This window comes from Trypanosoma rangeli (assembly GCF_003719475.1).
Source record: "Trypanosoma rangeli strain AM80 chromosome Unknown Tra_15.4_contig_00065, whole genome shotgun sequence".
Taxonomy (NCBI): domain Eukaryota; phylum Euglenozoa; class Kinetoplastea; order Trypanosomatida; family Trypanosomatidae; genus Trypanosoma; species Trypanosoma rangeli.
In genome coordinates this window covers 709-18,873 of record NW_021705810.1, presented here as the reverse complement: position 1 = coordinate 18,873, position 18,165 = coordinate 709, and the positions used below count along the sequence as shown (strand labels likewise).

Sequence of the window (18,165 nt, the reverse complement as noted above, 5' to 3'; positions counted from 1 at the left end):
GCGTGTGTGTGTTGTTTGCTGCTCTTGATCTACAAGCGATTGTTTCCGCGTACATGCCATGTCAGTGCGGACATTTTTTTGTTTATTTCTAGAAATTTGGTAATTCCTAGACTTTTCTCTCTTTCCGCACGCATGGAGCGCAGCGCGGGAGTGCCACGCTTACTTTCCTTTCTTTGCTTCTCCAGTGTGTGTTTTGTCGTCCATGACATGTGGAGAGTAGATGCGAGTTACACTGCCTGCGTACGTGGTGAAACCTTCAAATGGCTTGATACCATGGTACGAGAAAACGAATGGAGGCAATTGTTACAGTCCATGAAGAATTTGCAAGCAGTAACAAGATACAACATAGTAGCAACAAAAGCGAGGTGAGCCAAAGGAACACAATTGGAACAGATGTATGGTGGGTGTAGATGGGCATGCATACGGTTGGCCTACACGTATGTACCAATTTATATTGTTTTGCCATAATAAAATGACGCGAGTACGTATTTATTTTTGGGTTCCCTTTCCAAATGATTATTCATATGTATTTACTTGGTTTATTATTTTTATCTTGATTTACTAATAGAGAGTTCGAGACAATAATAAATGCATGCATAGGATCATTAAGTGAAAGACATATATATATATATATATGTATGAGCGGATAGTGTGTTGTTAACGATAGAAAAAAAAAAAGAACCTGAAATGCATTGAAAATGATATTATCTTATTGTTCATGAAGGAGCAATTTGAATGAAGTAATAACAGGGAATATATATGAAGCGTGACCCCATTGAGTCATCTTTTGGGTGACAGAATATCTGCCGCGTGCGTGTGCATTATCGTTACTTGGTGTCCCGCGGATTATTATTATTTTTTTGTTTGGTATAAATTTTGCTTTTTTTCTCGATCTATCTAACTGCCTATCCGTCTTGTCCTGCTTCATTGCAGGACTACTACCGTCCTTGCACCCCTACAACGTACATAGACATAACATACACGAAGGCATCTGTCCACCAACTGATATAGAGCGCGACCCAGACACCATTTGCCTCTTGAGCAGGGAGTGTGTCCCTGGCCGTCTTTTTCTGTGTTGATCATTCTGTACCCAACTTACGGTGTTTTTACGAGCGGGGGAACATCATCTGCATTTCACTTGTGCATACATACAACCATAGAGGACAAGGGTGGGAATTTTAAGGAGAGGAGCGCATGTGGAAAGCACCACCCCCGCCGGGGGCTATTTTTGCGCCACAGCCATCAGCGCCTGCTGAGACAAGCGTGTCGACGACGTCGTACACCGAGTCCTCCTACAGCTACAGCTACACTGAAACAGATTCCCCTACGGAGACGGAGAAGGAGACGGCAAAGATCGTGTTGCAGACAGGGCAGCAGCTGTTGCCGACGCGCCCAGATTTACCACCACGCGTGCCGCAAATACCACGGCGGCCCATACCACCTCAAGTCACTCAAGTGCGCTCTTCTGAAACGGCGAGAGGAAAATCAACCAATACTGTGAGTGCCTCATCTGACAGCTATGGCGACAGCGAGGAGTATAGTTATAGTTACAGCTATAGCGACGAGGAAGACGAGGCAAGTAATGGTGACAGTTATTCTGTCTCTAGCGATGGTTACAGCTACAGCACAGTATCAACAAAAAGGGGCAAATATAAAACAATACGGGACGAACGGTGGAATAAAAATGAAGTTGTGAGGCCAGTGGAATCATCCTCGTCCTACACCTACTCAGGAAGTCCCTTAACGGGAGATGGACGGGACGTGGACTCCACAACGCATATTTCTTCTTACGGCGGTTCGACGTCGGGATCTTACAGCAGCAGCTACTCCTATTCAGGTGTGACGGGAAGCAGGGACAGCAACAGTAGCTCCATCACTGGGAGCACCACGTCACAGACACCGACATCAGGTACAACAGGAGGTTCACAAACTATCACGGGCTCATCCACAGGAACGGAGAGCAGCAGTGCGAGAGACAGACGGAAAGTCGTTGGAAGCGATGGATCCCAGAGTTATTCGTATTCCTACACAGGCGAGGAAATGGAAGAGCTTTCACCTATACAGCGCCAAGCTTTTTCGTCCACTACAACGCTGGAGGAGGATGAATCGAAATTAACTCGAAGTACCACACAAGCAGGAGAAGGTAGTTCCTCTGGGTCCTCACGGCTCAAGCCCGCGAAGGTACATGCACCGCCTCAGTATCATGGTGTGGGCGAAGCAACACAGACCACAGAGTCAACGACTTCTCTGATAACTGGAAGTAGTACGAATAGTTTGTTGAAAACATCAAGTGAACTTGACCACGCTGATGCAACGTCGACGTATTCAGTGGAAAAGGACATTCTTAGTGAGAGGACAGGGTTGAATGATGTGCCGCAGTCAATGCTACTAACGCAGATTCGTGAGGTGGTTTTGCTGACTACACCACCGGAGGAGGCACCACAATTCCGTGATTTGCCACATGCTTGCCTGGTGCCCCGTGGCTCGGCCAACGACACGCTTTTGCATTTCCTTGAACAACTGTTGGAAGTTCAGAGAAACTCTTTGCAAAGGGAGGCGTGGAATAAGAAAACGGCATCAGATGCGACGGAAGCGAAGGGGGATGGTGGAAAGTCGAAGAAGGCAAAGTCTAACCCCAAGACGAAGAAGGACGTATGCAGTGAAAGTCAAAATGTGGGGGATACCAGCGAGGTTTTAATGGATGTCCCGTGTCATCACTTCATCAAGAAGAGCTTGAAGTTTGCATTAAAGGCAGTTGGTGTGGAAACCGCAGAAGAACGCGCTGTTGCATTAAAGGGGTGTGTGATGCCGATGCATCGTAACGCCGCGCTCGCAATGTTGGATACGTACGCACATAAGTCTCTCCTTCGACGAATTACCTCCATGTTCCTGGCGCATGATAAGTTTCAGTCTGGTGAGGTGTCTGTGGATGTGGCACTGGAATTACTGGGTCGTTGCGGTATCGCCCATCAACATGTGGAGAATATTACATTGAGTGTATGTATATTTTCCCCGAAAGGGCACACTCCCTTGTTATGCGTTATTCAACAGATGCCACTCCCTGGTCCACCCAATGCCACTGTTGAAGGTGAGGAACCATTACCGCTTCAGACACAAATAAGTGAGGAGCGGGTAAATGTATGCAGCAGTGCATTTCGTACTGGTGGCACAAAATTGTACTGGGATGATCGAAACAGTTCTATCTACGTGGGAAATCGAAAGGTCATCCAAAAGATTACATCGCCTGATCTTGCCAAGAGTATTATGGTCCAGCTTGAGGCACTCATTCATGTTTGTTTTGTTGTCGAGGCGTGCATTGTGGAGGATCAGTCGTCGTCCGCGGTCCTGTACAACCCGTTACTTGCAGCACTCCTACCCGCCACGTCCGGGGCTGGCCCAGGGGCGAAGTCAATTTTGATGGAAAATGCATTGGTGTCGGTGATGAACCCCGTGAAGCACCTGCAGCGATTGTCCGCGCACCGACGCCTGCAGGAACAATATTTGACGAACGGTGACGAGGCGATTTTGTGCGATACTCTTCCTGAACGCCAGAGGGATGTTGGTGGAACAGTGATGGAGAAGCTGCGTCGGCGTGTTGATTGGGCGCCCCGTCCTGCCTCTGATGGAGTTGGTTTTGAAGAGACGGCGCCGATGAATTCCAACGACGTGTACTACGAAGTTGGCCTTAAAAAACTGCGATTGAGTGCGCCGACGCCTGAAGGGGCACGTTGCTACTGTCTTGTGAGTGCAAGGAAAACATTGGGGGGTACGTGGATGCCAGCTGTCGACGTTCCCGTTGCCTCAATAAAGAGATCCAAAAAGGGTGGGTTTAAGTGGACCTTCGCCTGCGATACAAATGAGCGTGTCTTGTTTGCAGGTAACGTGGCTGATACAATTTGCATTGAGGCCTGTTACGACGTGGAGGAGGGCGATGGTGAGACGGCTACGTGGTGTGCAGGTCACGTCTTGGTGGCATGCAGTAATGCAAAAAGTGGCAAACTGTCTGTTGTTGGCGGTAGTCTTCTCTCTGACGTTACCCCACCCGCTCCGTCGCCAAAATTCGTGCATCCCTCGAAGGGTTCGTGGTGTTTTTGGAAAAAGAAGAAAACTGCGACACCTGCCACATCCATTTTGATTGTAGTGAATGGAGTACAGCCGAAGTCGCTCCCGGTGCGTGCCAGCTTGCCACCAAGCTTTCTCATGTTTCGACGACACGTATCGCTCATGTCGCAGCTGCGGGATGCCATGCTGAGCGTTGGCGGATCTCGAATGACCCCGTTGCAGGTACTCCGCCAGCAACAAGTCCAAAACTGTCTCACGGTTATGGTAAGCCCGACGCTCATGGATCTGATGCAGGTGCTATGGGACCGGAAATTGAAGGGGAAAATGGGGGCGAAGCCAAAAGATTTATCGCAACGGCAAAGGGCGTTACTGTCTCTCGCCAGCACGATTATTTCCGTCCATAACAGCACTGCTGGTGATTCAGACGGTATTGTGAGCATTGTCGGACGCGGCACGGCTATCGCGGCCCCAATAAACCCGCTGGCACCTCAGTGTCCCGTGGAGGTTTGAGTTTATTTTATTTCATGGGGGTGGGGTGTGTGTGTGTCTTTCCTTCATCTTCATTAACGTCTATGATACTCATGTACGTATGTATCACATTGTGTTTTTGTTACTCATACAACCGATTGTGTTTTTTTTTGTTTTCACTCGGTTTCCGCCGGTGCGAACGTGTCTCGCACAGAACCCCAAGGTAGAACGTGGGTGGCGTTGACCCCTGTGCCATGCTTTGCTGCAGGGGAGTGCTCAAACGTGTTTGGAGGAAGAGAAAGCTGGGGAATTCCAGTGGGGAGGTGTGAGGGGCTGTGCTGAAGGGCGTATTTGTATACAAGTCTACATGGCATACGTAAATCTCTGTTTCACACGCATAGAGCTCCGCGGACTCAGCCAACGCTTGAGGACGCAACCACTTTTGTTTGCCATGTTGTTGGATAAAAGGCGAGGGGAGGTGGCGGGGAAAGGGGGACGTTAGAGCTTCTTCCAACCCGCAGGAAAGTGTCAGTACTTTTCCCATCTCCTCTTTCGTTGCTCTGGTGTGCGTGGTGCCTCCTTGTCGAGGTTTCGAAAGGGGCAACACACACCATTTCGAGAGGAAAAAAAAAAAGAAGATATTAAAGCAACGGGAGGTGTTGAAATGCACACGCTCGCACAAACACACAAAAAAAAAAACTTTCAAAGGAAAAATTCAAAAAGAAGAAGTCATGATAATAGTTGGAGCTGTTGGGTGCGTGGGGTGTGTGCATTGCGGTGGCTTGCCTAAACAAATACCGTGCCCAAGGGAGAAGGGAAGACCGTTGTTGTGATTTCGTGCTTTTTTTGTGTGTGTGTGCACGCTTCCTTTTAGTTATGTCCCTTCCACGACGGCGAATGTTACGGGTGGAGGGGGCGGGAGGGAACGCACAACCCGGTAAATATGCCTTGATGTGCCATTTCATCTAGGGTGGGGTTAGGGCAGTGACTTGTGTGTGCGAGTTAGGATGTGGCGTGTGCCTCTTTTTGTTTTTGCCCTCATTTATTCCTGTGTGTATCTTTTTTTCTGCTGGTAAGGATTAGCTGATTAAGGGCGCCATCTCTGCCAAGGAAGGAAAGCTGTGTGTGTGTGTGTTTTTATTTATTTATTTATTTTATTGGAGGGAACACGCAAAAGACAAACTAGAGACTCTGAGCGTCGAAGGTTGTACTGAGGATAAAGCCAAAGCCAAAAAGTTTCAAAGGACGAGGAAAAGAGTGGATATTTTGTTGTGGTTGTCTTTAACCTCGTCGTGTAAGAGGTGTTTACTGCGTGGGAGCCAATCGCACACAATTAGGACCAGGCAGGTGGACACGCATCTACTGCACCCCCACACGCAAGGGATACGGTAAAAAAGAACAATAACCGTGGGAGCCGTAAAGAGAGAGAGAGAGAGAACAAGCATAAGAAAAAAAAGAGGCCATATAAAGTACGACAAACAAACGAAAAGGACAATCACAATGTCGCTTACGCTGAATCCAAGTGCTTCTGCCAACTCTTTTGGGTCGAGTCACAGGTGTCAGTCACTTCACACTCCTATACACACAACGGTTCGTCGTGTGCGGACGCCCCAGCAGTCAACGGTGAAGTACGTGGAGGCATTGGACCATCTCAGCACGAAGCTTAAGATTCCCACCAGTGCGGTGGAGCCAACGAATGCGTTACAGGATGATGGACTTGTGCCGGGCATTTGTCGTCTGTTTCTTGAGGGCCGATGTAAGCAAGGCAGTCGTTGTTTTCAGGTTCACGTTCAGCAGGATGTACTGGAGTTTCTCCGCAAGGAAACCCTTGAGACCCCATCTTGCTGTTATCTGCATGGGGCTCCATGCAATTACGAAGGGTTGCCTTTCGCTTTAACGGTAAACATTGGAAGCAAAACCGTCGGGCTCCACTCCCTAAATCCGACAAACTACCTGTGGAGTATATACAACGAGCATGGAGAGAGTCAACTTGCCGTGTCGAAGGGGCGTGTCTGTCGCGAGCACCGACGCGGTTTGTGCCGCTTTGGTGAGGAGTGCGGTTTTCTGCACATTTGCCGAGAGATACCGCTGGACGGCGATGAGTATATCAGCGCAACACCTGTATCCATTCCACGCGTGCACAACAGGGCGTCTCTCTCTGGCAGTGTTCCTGCTTCAACCGCCAATAACATGCATCATAACAATGGAGACGTCGCTGGTGATGGCCACTCACAAAATATGTGTGGGCTTCACACTGAGGACGCCAACGGGGCTGCGCAATCTCTCAATGCTAGCAGCTTTAATGCCTGTAGTTTCAACGGGGGCTATCCCACAGGTGGTCTGAATGGTCACTACGGGAACTATAATAACCAGTGTACTTCCTTCCTTGGAGGCGAGAGTGGGTGCGGTTCTCTTGCTAGTGTACCTCGTAGTCGTACGTCCTTCAGTTACCGTATGAAAAATATGGCCAGTGGCGACAGCGAGGATGGGGTAGTGAGGGGACCATTGCTTCGTCCTTTGGGAGGAGTTGCTCCTTCCCGGGGCTTGACGAGTCAGCGGCACAATCCCTACGGTGATGCCTCTTCTCCTCAGTAGAAGATAAGTGCAAAGCGGGAGAACAAAAAAAAAAAGGGAGATGGAGAGGAAAAGAATAGGAAGGGAAGGGGGGGGAGGGGAATAAAACCTAATATCCAGCGCAGCAGGCAGCGAGGGCGTGGCTCGCTCGCTACTTTAGTTTAGACACCCGAATCTTGGGAAAACTAAGTAGCACCACAGTCAAAAAGGAAAACAAAAATCTAAATAAATGAAATGGAAATAAAGGTAGAGGAATAAAAAGTGAAATGGACCATCGCAGAGAACTTTCCCCTCTCTCAACAATACACATGAAGATATATGAATATATATATATATATATGTATATCAACGTGTGTACATGTGTGTAGATGCATTCACCTTGTGAGTCGCACACCTTAGGAGGATTTGGATGCATTAAAAAAGACAAACAAATAAAATTTAAAATAAAAAAAAAAGAGGGACAAGAAAAGATGGTGGGGATGGAGTCATCAGGTCATGATGCTGAACAGGGAATTTTGGAAACAACATGGGGAGGAAGAGAAAGAGTAGCAAGTTAAAATCTTCTTCTAACTTACAAACTCTTTTTTTCTTTTTATTTGTGTGTATTCCTGAATATAAGGGAGTAAAGAATGGGAGGTAGAAAATGCTTACTTTCCTCATTTTTGTTTTGTTTTGTTTTATTTGTGGCTTTTTTTTTGTTTTTTGTTTTTTTTTTTCTTTGCTACTTGACGCTCGAGTCACATAATGTACGGGCCAAAACGGCAGAATTACGGCAACATGATTCAAAAGGGAAAAAAGCAAAAGAAGTTACTGTAAGATGTATGGTGATGGATAGAGTGACATGATGTCGTTTTTGCGTTTTATTTATTGGAATTCGCAGTCTTTTCTTTTTTTTTTTTGTTTTTCTGTGTTTCCGCTTTTGTTCATATCGATGCGCTGATCTTTTTTCTTCCTTTTTTTTTCTGAGGGAGAGGAGGGGAGGGAAGAGGCGGAGGAGAAATTGGAGGCGCAGGGATGCGCTTAACTATGTGCATGTATATATTTATTCTTTCCCGCTTCCTGTAAGTGCAACGTGGGCGTCGTATACGCCTGACCCACGCAGATGTTATCCTCGCTGCGCGTTTTCGCATTTACCTGATCTTTCAGGAGGGAGAGTAACCGGCATTAGGGGAATACCGGAAAACCATAAGCAAGCAAAAGAAAACGATAAAGAGGCTCTGTAGGATGAGGGGTATTGCGGGGCGTGAGCGGCTTCATTGCTGGTCTGCTCATAGTTATTATTATTTTTCCTTCCTATGCTGAGCTTCTTGTTTGTTGGTTTCTTTTCACTTATTTTCTTTTGTTTGCTTGAGGGACCTAAACTTTGTTGTTTTGGTTTTTTTTATCTCTTCCGTGTTTGTTGGTGTGCGGGAATCCACGTTTTTTTTTTATTTGGGTATCTCATCCAATGTACGTGTTGTCGGGGGCGTAAGCGAATAACAAAGAAAAAAAAATAATCCTTTTTTGTGGATGTCTTTCTTCCGCATATTTTACTCAGCAGCGTGCCGCCTCTCTTGGCGTCGCACGGCGTTTCTTAGTTTGTTTTTTTTTTTTTTTTTTGGTTGTTGTGGTTATCATCTGCTTTTTTTTTGTTTTATTCCGAATATGCATATGCACTGTCGGCAGGCGCACCTCACTTGGAAGCGCCGCGGACGGAAACAGGCACGTACCTTACCATCTGCACCCAGGTGTAGACACATTTCTATACGTGCTAACCCGTGTATTTTTTGCCCATTCACTAGAGAGGGAGGAAGAGGCAATGAGGCAGGTTTGATACAAGACGGACAGTATCTTCGCATACGCGAGAGCGGTATTGTTCATGTTTTTTCCATCTTTTTTTTTTGCTCTTTTTTCTTTGCTGGGCTTCTTGCCAGCACAGTAATGATTGCCGCTTCAGCGTTCTTATTGTCATCTGCAGTATCTGCATCTTTGCAACTCTCCCTGCCTGTTTGAGTGTATGTGGGCATCTGCGTGCCACCATGGATCACGGTGGCTGCGGAGAGCAGCAGTTCTCTGTTAATGATGAAAAATGAAGCTGTGTGTTGCGGGGGTTGGTCCCTGGCTGTGGTTCCTGACAAGGGAAGAGGAAGTAAAATTGGGGGTAAAAAATGAGGAATCAAATAATGAAAGGAACGGCAGAATGAACATACCACCGGCGACATAAACAAAAAGGCAGGAAACATAAAAAACGATGGGCGTGCAGCACCAATGGGTAATAATGGGTCGGTGAGGGGAAAGCACCACCGTTTCTTTGCACCCACAATTAATAGTGAAGAAGGAAAAAATAAAAATAAAAAAGAAGGGAAAGAGGGAAAGGCGAACTCAAAGAAGTAGAAGCAAAGAACACACAAGTGGAAATGGTGTGCTTTTTCCTCTTATTGCTGATCGTGTACGTGAAATTGCTGTTGATTTTCTGCTTCTTGGTTTATTATTTTCTATTTACTTTTGAATGTAATTATCCGTCTGGTTGCTTGTATACTTCAAGGCCTGTGCCCTTTCCATTGCTGTTGCAGTTGCTTCGTTCTTCAGCTATTGTGTATGCGTGGCCGCTGTGAGAGAGACAGCGACTGAGAGAAACGGGATGGCAAAGTACAGGCACCCAGACGGAATCTAATACGTAAACTGTGGAATAGAAATTACTGGACGGCCCATTGTTTGGCTGAACTGGGCGTGCAGGAGGTGTGAAACAACAAAAGGATTTGGCTACCAATCACACATCAGAGACGGGAAGGAAGGCTGAAAAGAAGAGTATATAGATCTGTGTGTCTTCGTGTGTGTGTGTGTGTGTGAATATGTTTGTGTAGATGACTTTTGCAGGATGACATGGAAAAAGCGGGCGAAACACAGGCCCTCCGCGAAGTGACAATCCCAACAATTAAAAACAGCAATGCTGGGATGGTATGGTGAGTGTGTGCGTGCAGTTAACGTGCTAAAATCTATTTACTTCACTCGCTTCACTCGGCTTATCAAAACAGCAACAAAATCAATTTCATTTCATTGTGCGAGTATCAATTACTGTTTTGGTGTGTTTTACAACGTGCCACGCGTTTCCTATGCTTAACATGTGCGTCGTTTGCGTTGTTGCTGTTTTTTTTTGTTTTTTTCTGAGTTATAATTATTTTTGTTTTGACTTGTTCCTCTCTGTCCTTCGCTGCGTACGTGTATGTGAGAGGGGAAGCGTCGGCCCAGTCACTCAGACGTGACATGCACAGGGAGGATGGGGAAAGAAGGGGAGGAGGAGGATACAACATACATAAACAGCTGGTGCGTCGTTCGCCTTGCGTTTTCCACACGATTGAATGAAGAGGAGTGTGACGGGTAGCGTAGTGGGGGTGGGGTGGGGGGGTTGGTGTGAAGAGGCAAATAGAAATTAAAGAAGAACAAAATGTTTATGGAAGAATTTTGAAGACAAATAAATAAATAAATACACATAAATACATAAATAATAATACTAAAAGCGTATTGGCTGTGTGCACATTTGAATGATCATCTTCGGGTTCCCTGCGCCTTGAGCTGCGGCCAAGGAAATAGGGTGAACCGAAGGGAGAGATCGGCAACACGTGGCGAGTCTTTTTTTTTTTGTGTTTGTTTGTTTTGGCGCTGGAAAAATACGCCCATGTATATGGGGCCGGTGAGAGGCCATTTTTTTTTTTTTTGATTCCTCACCCCACTCCTCTTTGCGGCATCTAAAAAACAGTCGGTGGAATCATGGGTGAAGATTGTGAAAAAGAAGAGAAGGAAGATTGCCGCCCGAAAGGACGGTGCTATCCAATTCTCTTCCTGCACTTGCAGAGCCGCTGCTTGTCGGATGGTCCCTGGCACATTTATGTCTATTTTTTGTTTTTTGTTTGTTTCCTGTTGTGAATTACTACTGTTAGGAGTTGAGGGCGTTGCTCAGTGTGGTAGGGGGTGGGGGGGAGTGTGTGGGCGGTGGGCGGGGCTCAAGAGGAAGCACGAGGAGAAAAGGCGTTGAAGGAGGGACAGGCACACAACTTCTGCGTGGGTGTACTTTTGATGACGTACGTGACGCTACGATCTGAATTTGCGACGCGCTCTGACTACCGCCTTCTGGCACTAGAGGCGAAGTGTGTGCAGAGTCTAAAAGATAAGCTGACGACACATGGGCCCGCGACCTCCCCAACTACAGCAGCAGCAACTGGCAACAACACGACGTTGCTCATGATGAAAGGCACCTCTCAGTTGCTGCTCTGTGATGATGATCACACGTACCGGATTCGTCGCGTGGAGTACTCAAATACACTTCTTCTTGCCGAGAAGCACCCAATGTGTGACTGTGACAGAGACGCTCTGAAGAGTGTATCTGTACCAGGTTGCAGTGCCTTCTCAAAGGCTGAGGAGACTTCCAAACACGTCGTTATTAGCGCTGCAGAACGCCTCTTTGAGGCAAAACCATCTTGTGCTTCTCGAGATGTCTTGAGGCTAATAAAGGCATCTCCCGTCACCATTGAGGAGCTTGAGTCTGAATATATCCAACTACCAGGCGATTCTGCCGAGGTCAAAACGACTATACCCGACGGCATGGATAGTCAACACTATACATTTTCACAGCTTGTGTCGATGAGCCACTCCAGTGCGCGGGAGCTGTCAGACATGCTTTGTGGCGCAGGAGCTATTGTATATCACGGGCACGTTCGTCTGCTGCACCCCTCCCTTTTGCGTGAGGCTCTTCAGGCAGTGATTGTTTTTATGGAGGGCTGCGAGGACGCCTCGTGGGGCGCGGTGGAGGAGCACTTTTGCCCGTCTGTCTACCCAAGCATTGTTATTCATGTGATCCAAGGAGTTTACGGTGCACTGAAGCATGTGGAAGGGGGAAAAGGGGCAGCGGCGTTACTTCACATGCAAAAGGTGCTGCAAGCGCTGGCCGAGGTTGCCATTGTTGTTCTCAAGGCTCGTGCTGGCGTTGAGGAACCGTGTACTCAATTTCGTGGTGATGAAATCGCTTTGTATTGTTCGGTTGACTTTGAGTCCTTTTATGGCACGTGGACAGATAGCATCCCGACTTCGTTTTTTGCATCTGGTGGAGTTCCGCCGCGATCCGATCTGGCGGCTCTTATGTCGCTGTTGCATGGCGTTGTTATTATCCATGGGGCACGTGGTGATGGCCATGCCGGCGCGACAGTTGTCTGGGCACCGCGGGATGAGCTTGCCACTGATCTGTCGCGGCGTATGGAGCAGCTATTTGAGCTGAATTCTGGACGATGGGAGGCGGATGCGTTGCGCGCATACGTGGAGCCGCTGCTGGATCCTGGCATGACGTTTGAGCAGGTGGTGCACAGATATGCAAGGGAGTTCCACACGCCAAACCAGCCAGTCAGGTACGGAAGACTTGCTTGATGGAAGGTGTCGCGTCGTATTAATGTTTTTGGTCCTGCCGTGTTTGTCATTTGGATTTATTGTTGCTTTTGCAGCGACACAGTCTGCTATTATTATTATCTTCATTATGATTATTCTCCTCTCTTTTTCCCCTCTTCCTCTTTGTATTGCTGTTGTTATTCCACTTTGACACGACAGTTGTCTCTAGCGTTCGGATTCGCGCCCCGGGTACTACTGCTTCTGCGTTAACATACAAGGAGAATACGCATACACACGTACACAGGCGCAGGTTTATACGCATACATACACAGATCTACTAGATACGCACACACTGAAGGTTACAAACCACTTCTTTTATTCACCCCAACTACGAATTATCCAAAGTGAAACGAATAAAAACGGGGCGGAAAGCTATTCTGAACGCCGATAATGTCTATATATAGTGGCGTCCATGGGCAAATGGCCTGTGTGCAAATACGGTCTATTCGCGGGGAAATTATGGACGCGGAGGTCCCTAAAGATTGCACGGTGGGCGACTTGCGTGAGTACCTTATTGGGTATTACGGCTACCCGCCGGGTACGTCTCTTGCCTATGACAGGCACGTTGTTGGGGATGCCCGCCTCGTGCAGGAGTTCCCGTTTGGGTCGCTTGTTCTTGTCAGTCCGCAGGATGCGCCCCAGTGGTGTTACCAGGCGCAGCAGGAGCCCTTGATGAATCAGCACCATGAGCCACAATGGCAGCAGCAGCAGCGTCCTCGATCACAATCCAACCAGCAACAGCACCGTGCTCAGCAGCAGCCGTATAACCAGCAGCAACAACAACCCCACAGCGAGCAGCGTACCGGATCACGTACGCGGCGGCTGCAGTACCAACCGTATCACAAAGAAACGCAACAACTGCAACAACAACAACAACAACAAAATTACGGACATCAAGCACCGCAACAGACGCGGCAGGAGCCATATACTTCCACATTTTCCATGGGAGCCCAACAACAACAGTTGCATAAAAAGCAGCGGCAGCAGCAACAACAAGAACGAGAAGATCAACATAGCCTCGATTCACGTGATTCAAAGAGTGAAGCGTTAGATGCGTTTTCTGGATCTTTGCCCAGTGGGGCACATTCAAGTTCCATGCATTCAGGCGGAATGAGAACACCACGCGCTAATAATGATAAAAAACAGCCTGTTGGCTTGGGTAAGCGTGCAAATTCGGATGCTCATATGTCTACTCCACAGCGAAGTCCGTCCCGCACTAAACACGACGAAAAGGAGATCCCTTTGAACTTGGTCGGGAATCCTTCTCGTTCAAGTGCTCCAATAGTGAGCACATGTGAAACGGGCTCACCGGAGAAGACGCCTCGACTTAATACACAAGACGCAGGTTTAAGACATGCGTCGCTGACTTCTCGGGACACCAATGCGGAGGCGACAAGAGCGCTCTCAGCCCATACAGGTGACGCGACACCCGTAGCCCCGCATATATCACTCAAGTGTACGGCTCCTGCACTCAAGAAGAACATTTATCTGGAGTTGTCCTGCGATGCCACACTGGGTGACTTGTTGCTGGAGGTCTTGTCTCAAGAACCGCGCCTTGCAGGCGCCAAAGTGGTGTTTCGCGGGAAGCTACTGAGTGGGTCAGATGTCAAGCTGAATTCGTATGGGATTCATGGTGGTGCACCTCCCGCTTCCCTGATTTCAATAAATCCTGATGCGTCCGGCCTGTACACGTTGTACTTTGCATCCCATGAATACAGCGAACCCCAGAAAGTTATGCTTCTTGAGATTGAGACGGACACAGTAAGTATCGAGGCAGCTATTAAAGACGGAGGCTTATCAATGCATCGACGTAAAGGTTACTATGAGGAGCTGATGCGTATTCTCTTCAGGACGGATAATTTGCAGGATCTTGAAGGTGAATGGCGTTCCAGGCGAAAGGATGCTGTAGTGCGGGTAACACAGCTCCAGGACATGCTAGATGTAGAGAGTGTTTCCTAAGGGGACGAATAAGAGGGAGGGAGGGATTGTTGGAAAACAGTAACAGCATGGTGTATACACGCAAGGACCTACATCGATGAATGTATATGTTTATGTATACATTTAATGAGGGAAGAAGGACGGGGACAAACTGGATCAGACTTGAGTTGCTCATTATCATGGATTATGATCACCCTTGCAATGATAATGATGTAGAACAACGACAGAGTAAGGTTTGCTTTACATTATTTTGTTTGTTTCTATGTGTTGTTTTCTGTTTTGTTTTATACCTTTTCCAGGTGGCGGCTATGAGAGTACGCCTTTGCATATCCATCTTTAGAAGGACAGGTAGAGGAGTGAGAAATGTGAATGGCTTGAGCGGTGAAGTGACTTGTAGAAACAAGTGCAGTATTTGAGTTGAATTTTCTTCTCTTTCGCGTTGATTGTTATTGTTGTTGCTGTTTTTATTTATTCAATTATTCGAAGGCTCCCTTAAGTTCTTTTTTTTTTTTTGTTGTGTGTGGTTTTTTTTTGTTTTGCAGGTTGCTGGTGCCTGACGCACGCCTCCTATCGGTGAGGTGGTCCCTTTCGTCTCTCAGTCCTGCCAGTGAAGGCTTTTGTAAACGATTGTGAGGGCAGTGCGTCTGCGTGTGTCAGCTGTCTGGGTTTTAACTCCCCGCCAACCTGCTTGATGAGTGGTGAACGGAAGGCACAAGATTCGAAATACGAAGAATTGAAAAAGAAGAATAAGTTCGTGTAGAAGTGGACACGCGTTTGTGCCATTGAAGGCGAGTGTGTAAGCCGCATGTATGCGACAGATCAGATTTCCCAGTGATACGGAAAGCTGCCCTTTAGTGTGTGGTTGTGTGTATGTACCACTGCTGTCGGTTTCCCCACCTTTTTATCCTTCACGCTTCTTTCCCTCACGGATTTTGACCAATGACACGCATCGAGTTCTCTTGCTCATAACTGTAGCGCACAATTACTCTCCCTCCTGCGTCTCTGCGTGCGTACGTGCCAGTACGTTTTTACAGCTGTGCACAAGTTTGTTTGTTTGTTTGTTTTTGTTGTTGAAAGTACGCGCACCCGCAAAGATGTTTTTTTTTCCTTTTTTTTCTTTCTCCGTAGGTTTTACTGTTGTAACAACTTGCCTATCGTCCTTACTTGTATTACTTGTAGAGCGCTTTATCACCACAGTCAAGAGGTGTTTTGCAGCAAGGAAGGCGCAAGAAACAAGAGCAATAAAATTTGAAAAAAGCTGCATTTATACATACACAGTGAAAAATAATTCTTCACTTCCACCCTTAGGTGGTTCCGTGTTTCCTTTTTTTTTTGCGAGTTTTTGTTTTTTTCTTAGTTTTCGTTATTTTTAGCTTTTTTTTTTTGCTACCACCCTTTTTTTCGGCTAGTTGTTTTCTCCATCACGCATGGCACTCACACCGGCACGGCGTCGGAAGCGCAACAAGCGCTGGCTTTGTGTTGAATTCCCCACCGTGGAGGAGCTCGCGGGTGTCCCGGAGGAAAAGCTTGCATCTCTCACCCTTCCAAAGGGATTTTATCTGTGGTTTCTCGCGCATCACATGCGAACCATCTATGCCACGCTGTCCGAGAACGTGTATCTCACACACGGAGTACTGGACTATCTCTACGAATATAGTCGCTGGGGGCCGAACAGGGTTCAGAACAAGCTGTTTTTATGTACCTCGTACAACCAGAGTAAACAATGCAAGAATGGGTTTCTTTGCCGAGAAGTACACTGTCCCTTTACTGCAGAGAGCGCTCTGGAGGCCAGTGTTTTTAACGTCTTTAGCAACGCCAACGGGTGTCCAACCTCGGCGGAGCCGAAGGAAAAAGGCCCACGGTCCCCACCAAATGCGTTGCTCTGGCATGCGTTGCACTCACGATGGACCCCGTCGTGGGCGTATCCAGTACTCCCTTCAGGCGTCACATTCCGTGTGGCGATGCCAAATAACCCAAAGCCTGTAGAGAAATTTGACAGTGGGCGGCTTTTTGTGACCAAAGTTGTGCAGGAGCATTATGGACGTTTCTTACGCAACGAACCTCCAGCTGTTGCCCTGCAGCACTGTGCCAACTACTCCAAAAATGGCGTCTGCTGCTTTGGTCCAAATTGTCAGTTTGTACATGTGGTGAGCTACGCCGGAGAGCGCGCGGAGACGGAGCGATCCCTGGATGAGGATTCTACAAATAGTGAAAATTGCAATAACATCGCTTTCCAGTCGACGTCAACCGCACAGAAGATGAGTACCATGGCGCCTACGGACAGTTCCGCGGAAACTCTAAGGACAGGTTGCTCCATGTTGCGCCTTTCGCTTCCCTCGTCGCCCGCCGCCTCGGCGACAGCGTCATCAGGCGTTGTTCCCACGCAAAGTAAGACATCTGACACCAACATGCCAAATACGCAGCTTGTATTTTTTCCGGCGCCTGTACGCCAAGCTGCGAACGTGCCGCCACACGGAGATCCCTACCAACCGCAGCCACAACAGGAATTACAACGGCGGCAATTTGAACCTGGTCCACCACCGGGGAACCCATCTTCTTATTTTGCGCCCACCTCGCAGTTCTACCTCTTGCAAGGACCAAAAACCCCACTGTCATTATCGGCTCATGAAATGTATACAACATTTATGTTCCCTCCACAGGAGGTCAACATGAATGACGGATCATCTCTTTGTTTTATGTCGTATTGAGCCTCTGTTACTGACAGGGCGCAAAAGGAGGTGATGCAAGATGACAGGAGATGAAGCAGTGTGCTTAACTTTGTGTCGTACTGATGCTTATTAGGGAATACCCCAACAATTACATGTGAGCCGTAATTATATTCTTTTGTGTGTATTTTGCATTATTTTTAAGAAGTGAGTTATGCATGATATCTTTGTTGTTGTTTTTTGTTCTGTAGCTGCCGCATTATTATTATTATTATTATTATTTTATTTTATTTTTGTGTGTGGGGGTGTACTTATTCTGTTTGCTGGAGCCAGTGCGTCTCATGCCGCGGTGTTACCAACCATGCATGGGCTAAGACCTGGCGACACCCGTACTGTAGTTGAAGCGGAGAAGAAACAAACAAAAACCAAGAAATATATGTTGAATTCGCCGCCCCACAACAAAGGCCGCTCTTTTGGCGGGCTACACGGAGCTTCCCTCGTACACTATTCCTCTTTCTCTACTCCTCCTGCATTTATATTCATGAAAAAATGTGGTTTCATCTTGAATATTTTTTTCCATGGGCACGCTCGTACATCAGTGCAAACTGCAAATACTGTGGGAAAGGTAGGGAAAAAGAGAGAAATTAGTGCGTGACTAAATCTTTAGTGGGAGTTTCTTTGTGTGATGGGCGCTGTTGACCGCCACTCGGCTTCGGGCCCAAAGTGGGGCGGTAGGAAGCATGTGGAAGTGACAAGACCAAATGTATTTGTTTATTTTTCCTATTTAAACTTTTTTAAACTTATTTTTGTCGTTATTTTTTGTCATTGTGGTTTTTATTTATTTTAATTACGTGTTTTATGCTTGGTGTGTGTCACGATGATGTTTGTTTGACGTTTCTATTCTATCCGTTTTTTTTTTCCCCCCCTTCTTGCGTGTGTGTGTGTGACCGTTGTCGTTGGTGTTACTTTTCTTATTTTTTTTTTTTTTAGTTTTTACTTTATTTTTTTTTTTCTTTACGTTGTTGTTGTTGTGTTGTGTTTTTTT

At 47.1% G+C, this 18,165-nt stretch overlaps 5 protein-coding genes across 5 annotated transcripts, besides 23 other annotated features; all 5 read left to right on the top strand.

Moving 5' to 3' along the window:
* Positions 1-618: 618 nt before the first annotated feature.
* Positions 619-640: a microsatellite.
* Positions 641-1,194: 554 nt separating this feature from the next.
* On the top strand, positions 1,195-4,572 carry TraAM80_02733 (uncharacterized protein; the record flags this gene model as incomplete). The annotated part of the gene is made up of 1 exon (XM_029379727.1): positions 1,195-4,572. One exon carries the CDS (start codon positions 1,195-1,197, stop codon positions 4,570-4,572), a length of 3,378 nt encoding a protein of 1,125 aa, XP_029240389.1.
* A 1,094-nt stretch (positions 4,573-5,666) lies between these two features.
* Positions 5,667-5,689: a microsatellite.
* Positions 5,690-5,950: 261 nt separating this feature from the next.
* Positions 5,951-5,967: a microsatellite.
* A 63-nt stretch (positions 5,968-6,030) lies between these two features.
* Positions 6,031-7,125, top strand: TraAM80_02732 (uncharacterized protein; the record flags this gene model as incomplete). The annotated part of the gene is made up of 1 exon (XM_029379726.1): positions 6,031-7,125. One exon carries the CDS (start codon positions 6,031-6,033, stop codon positions 7,123-7,125), a length of 1,095 nt encoding a protein of 364 aa, XP_029240388.1.
* Positions 7,126-7,158: 33 nt separating this feature from the next.
* Positions 7,159-7,207: a microsatellite.
* Positions 7,208-7,418: 211 nt separating this feature from the next.
* Positions 7,419-7,450: a microsatellite.
* A 70-nt stretch (positions 7,451-7,520) lies between these two features.
* Positions 7,521-7,559: a microsatellite.
* Positions 7,560-7,763: 204 nt separating this feature from the next.
* Positions 7,764-7,824: a sequence feature (A-rich).
* A 162-nt stretch (positions 7,825-7,986) lies between these two features.
* Positions 7,987-8,017: a sequence feature (A-rich).
* A 51-nt stretch (positions 8,018-8,068) lies between these two features.
* Positions 8,069-8,102: a microsatellite.
* A 571-nt stretch (positions 8,103-8,673) lies between these two features.
* Positions 8,674-8,742: a sequence feature (A-rich).
* Positions 8,743-9,902: 1,160 nt separating this feature from the next.
* Positions 9,903-9,945: a microsatellite.
* A 269-nt stretch (positions 9,946-10,214) lies between these two features.
* Positions 10,215-10,271: a sequence feature (A-rich).
* Positions 10,272-10,459: 188 nt separating this feature from the next.
* Positions 10,460-10,497: a microsatellite.
* A 56-nt stretch (positions 10,498-10,553) lies between these two features.
* Positions 10,554-10,592: a microsatellite.
* Positions 10,593-10,970: 378 nt separating this feature from the next.
* Positions 10,971-10,997: a sequence feature (A-rich).
* A 47-nt stretch (positions 10,998-11,044) lies between these two features.
* Positions 11,045-11,081: a microsatellite.
* Positions 11,082-11,157: 76 nt separating this feature from the next.
* On the top strand, positions 11,158-12,498 carry TraAM80_02731 (sister chromatid cohesion protein DCC1; the record flags this gene model as incomplete). Its single annotated transcript, XM_029379725.1, has 1 exon — positions 11,158-12,498. The coding sequence occupies one exon, from the start codon at positions 11,158-11,160 to the stop codon at positions 12,496-12,498; it is 1,341 nt and encodes a 446-aa protein (XP_029240387.1).
* An 87-nt stretch (positions 12,499-12,585) lies between these two features.
* Positions 12,586-12,613: a microsatellite.
* Positions 12,614-12,936: 323 nt separating this feature from the next.
* Positions 12,937-14,475, top strand: TraAM80_02730 (uncharacterized protein; the record flags this gene model as incomplete). Its single annotated transcript, XM_029379724.1, has 1 exon — positions 12,937-14,475. The coding sequence occupies one exon, from the start codon at positions 12,937-12,939 to the stop codon at positions 14,473-14,475; it is 1,539 nt and encodes a 512-aa protein (XP_029240386.1).
* A 213-nt stretch (positions 14,476-14,688) lies between these two features.
* Positions 14,689-14,740: a sequence feature (A-rich).
* Positions 14,741-14,951: 211 nt separating this feature from the next.
* Positions 14,952-14,992: a sequence feature (A-rich).
* Positions 14,993-15,498: 506 nt separating this feature from the next.
* Positions 15,499-15,526: a microsatellite.
* A 266-nt stretch (positions 15,527-15,792) lies between these two features.
* Positions 15,793-15,840: a sequence feature (A-rich).
* Positions 15,841-15,881: 41 nt separating this feature from the next.
* Positions 15,882-17,162, top strand: TraAM80_02729 (uncharacterized protein; the record flags this gene model as incomplete). The annotated part of the gene is made up of 1 exon (XM_029379723.1): positions 15,882-17,162. The coding sequence occupies one exon, from the start codon at positions 15,882-15,884 to the stop codon at positions 17,160-17,162; it is 1,281 nt and encodes a 426-aa protein (XP_029240385.1).
* Positions 17,163-17,378: 216 nt separating this feature from the next.
* Positions 17,379-17,412: a microsatellite.
* A 674-nt stretch (positions 17,413-18,086) lies between these two features.
* Positions 18,087-18,165: part of a sequence feature (A-rich) that runs on past the window's edge.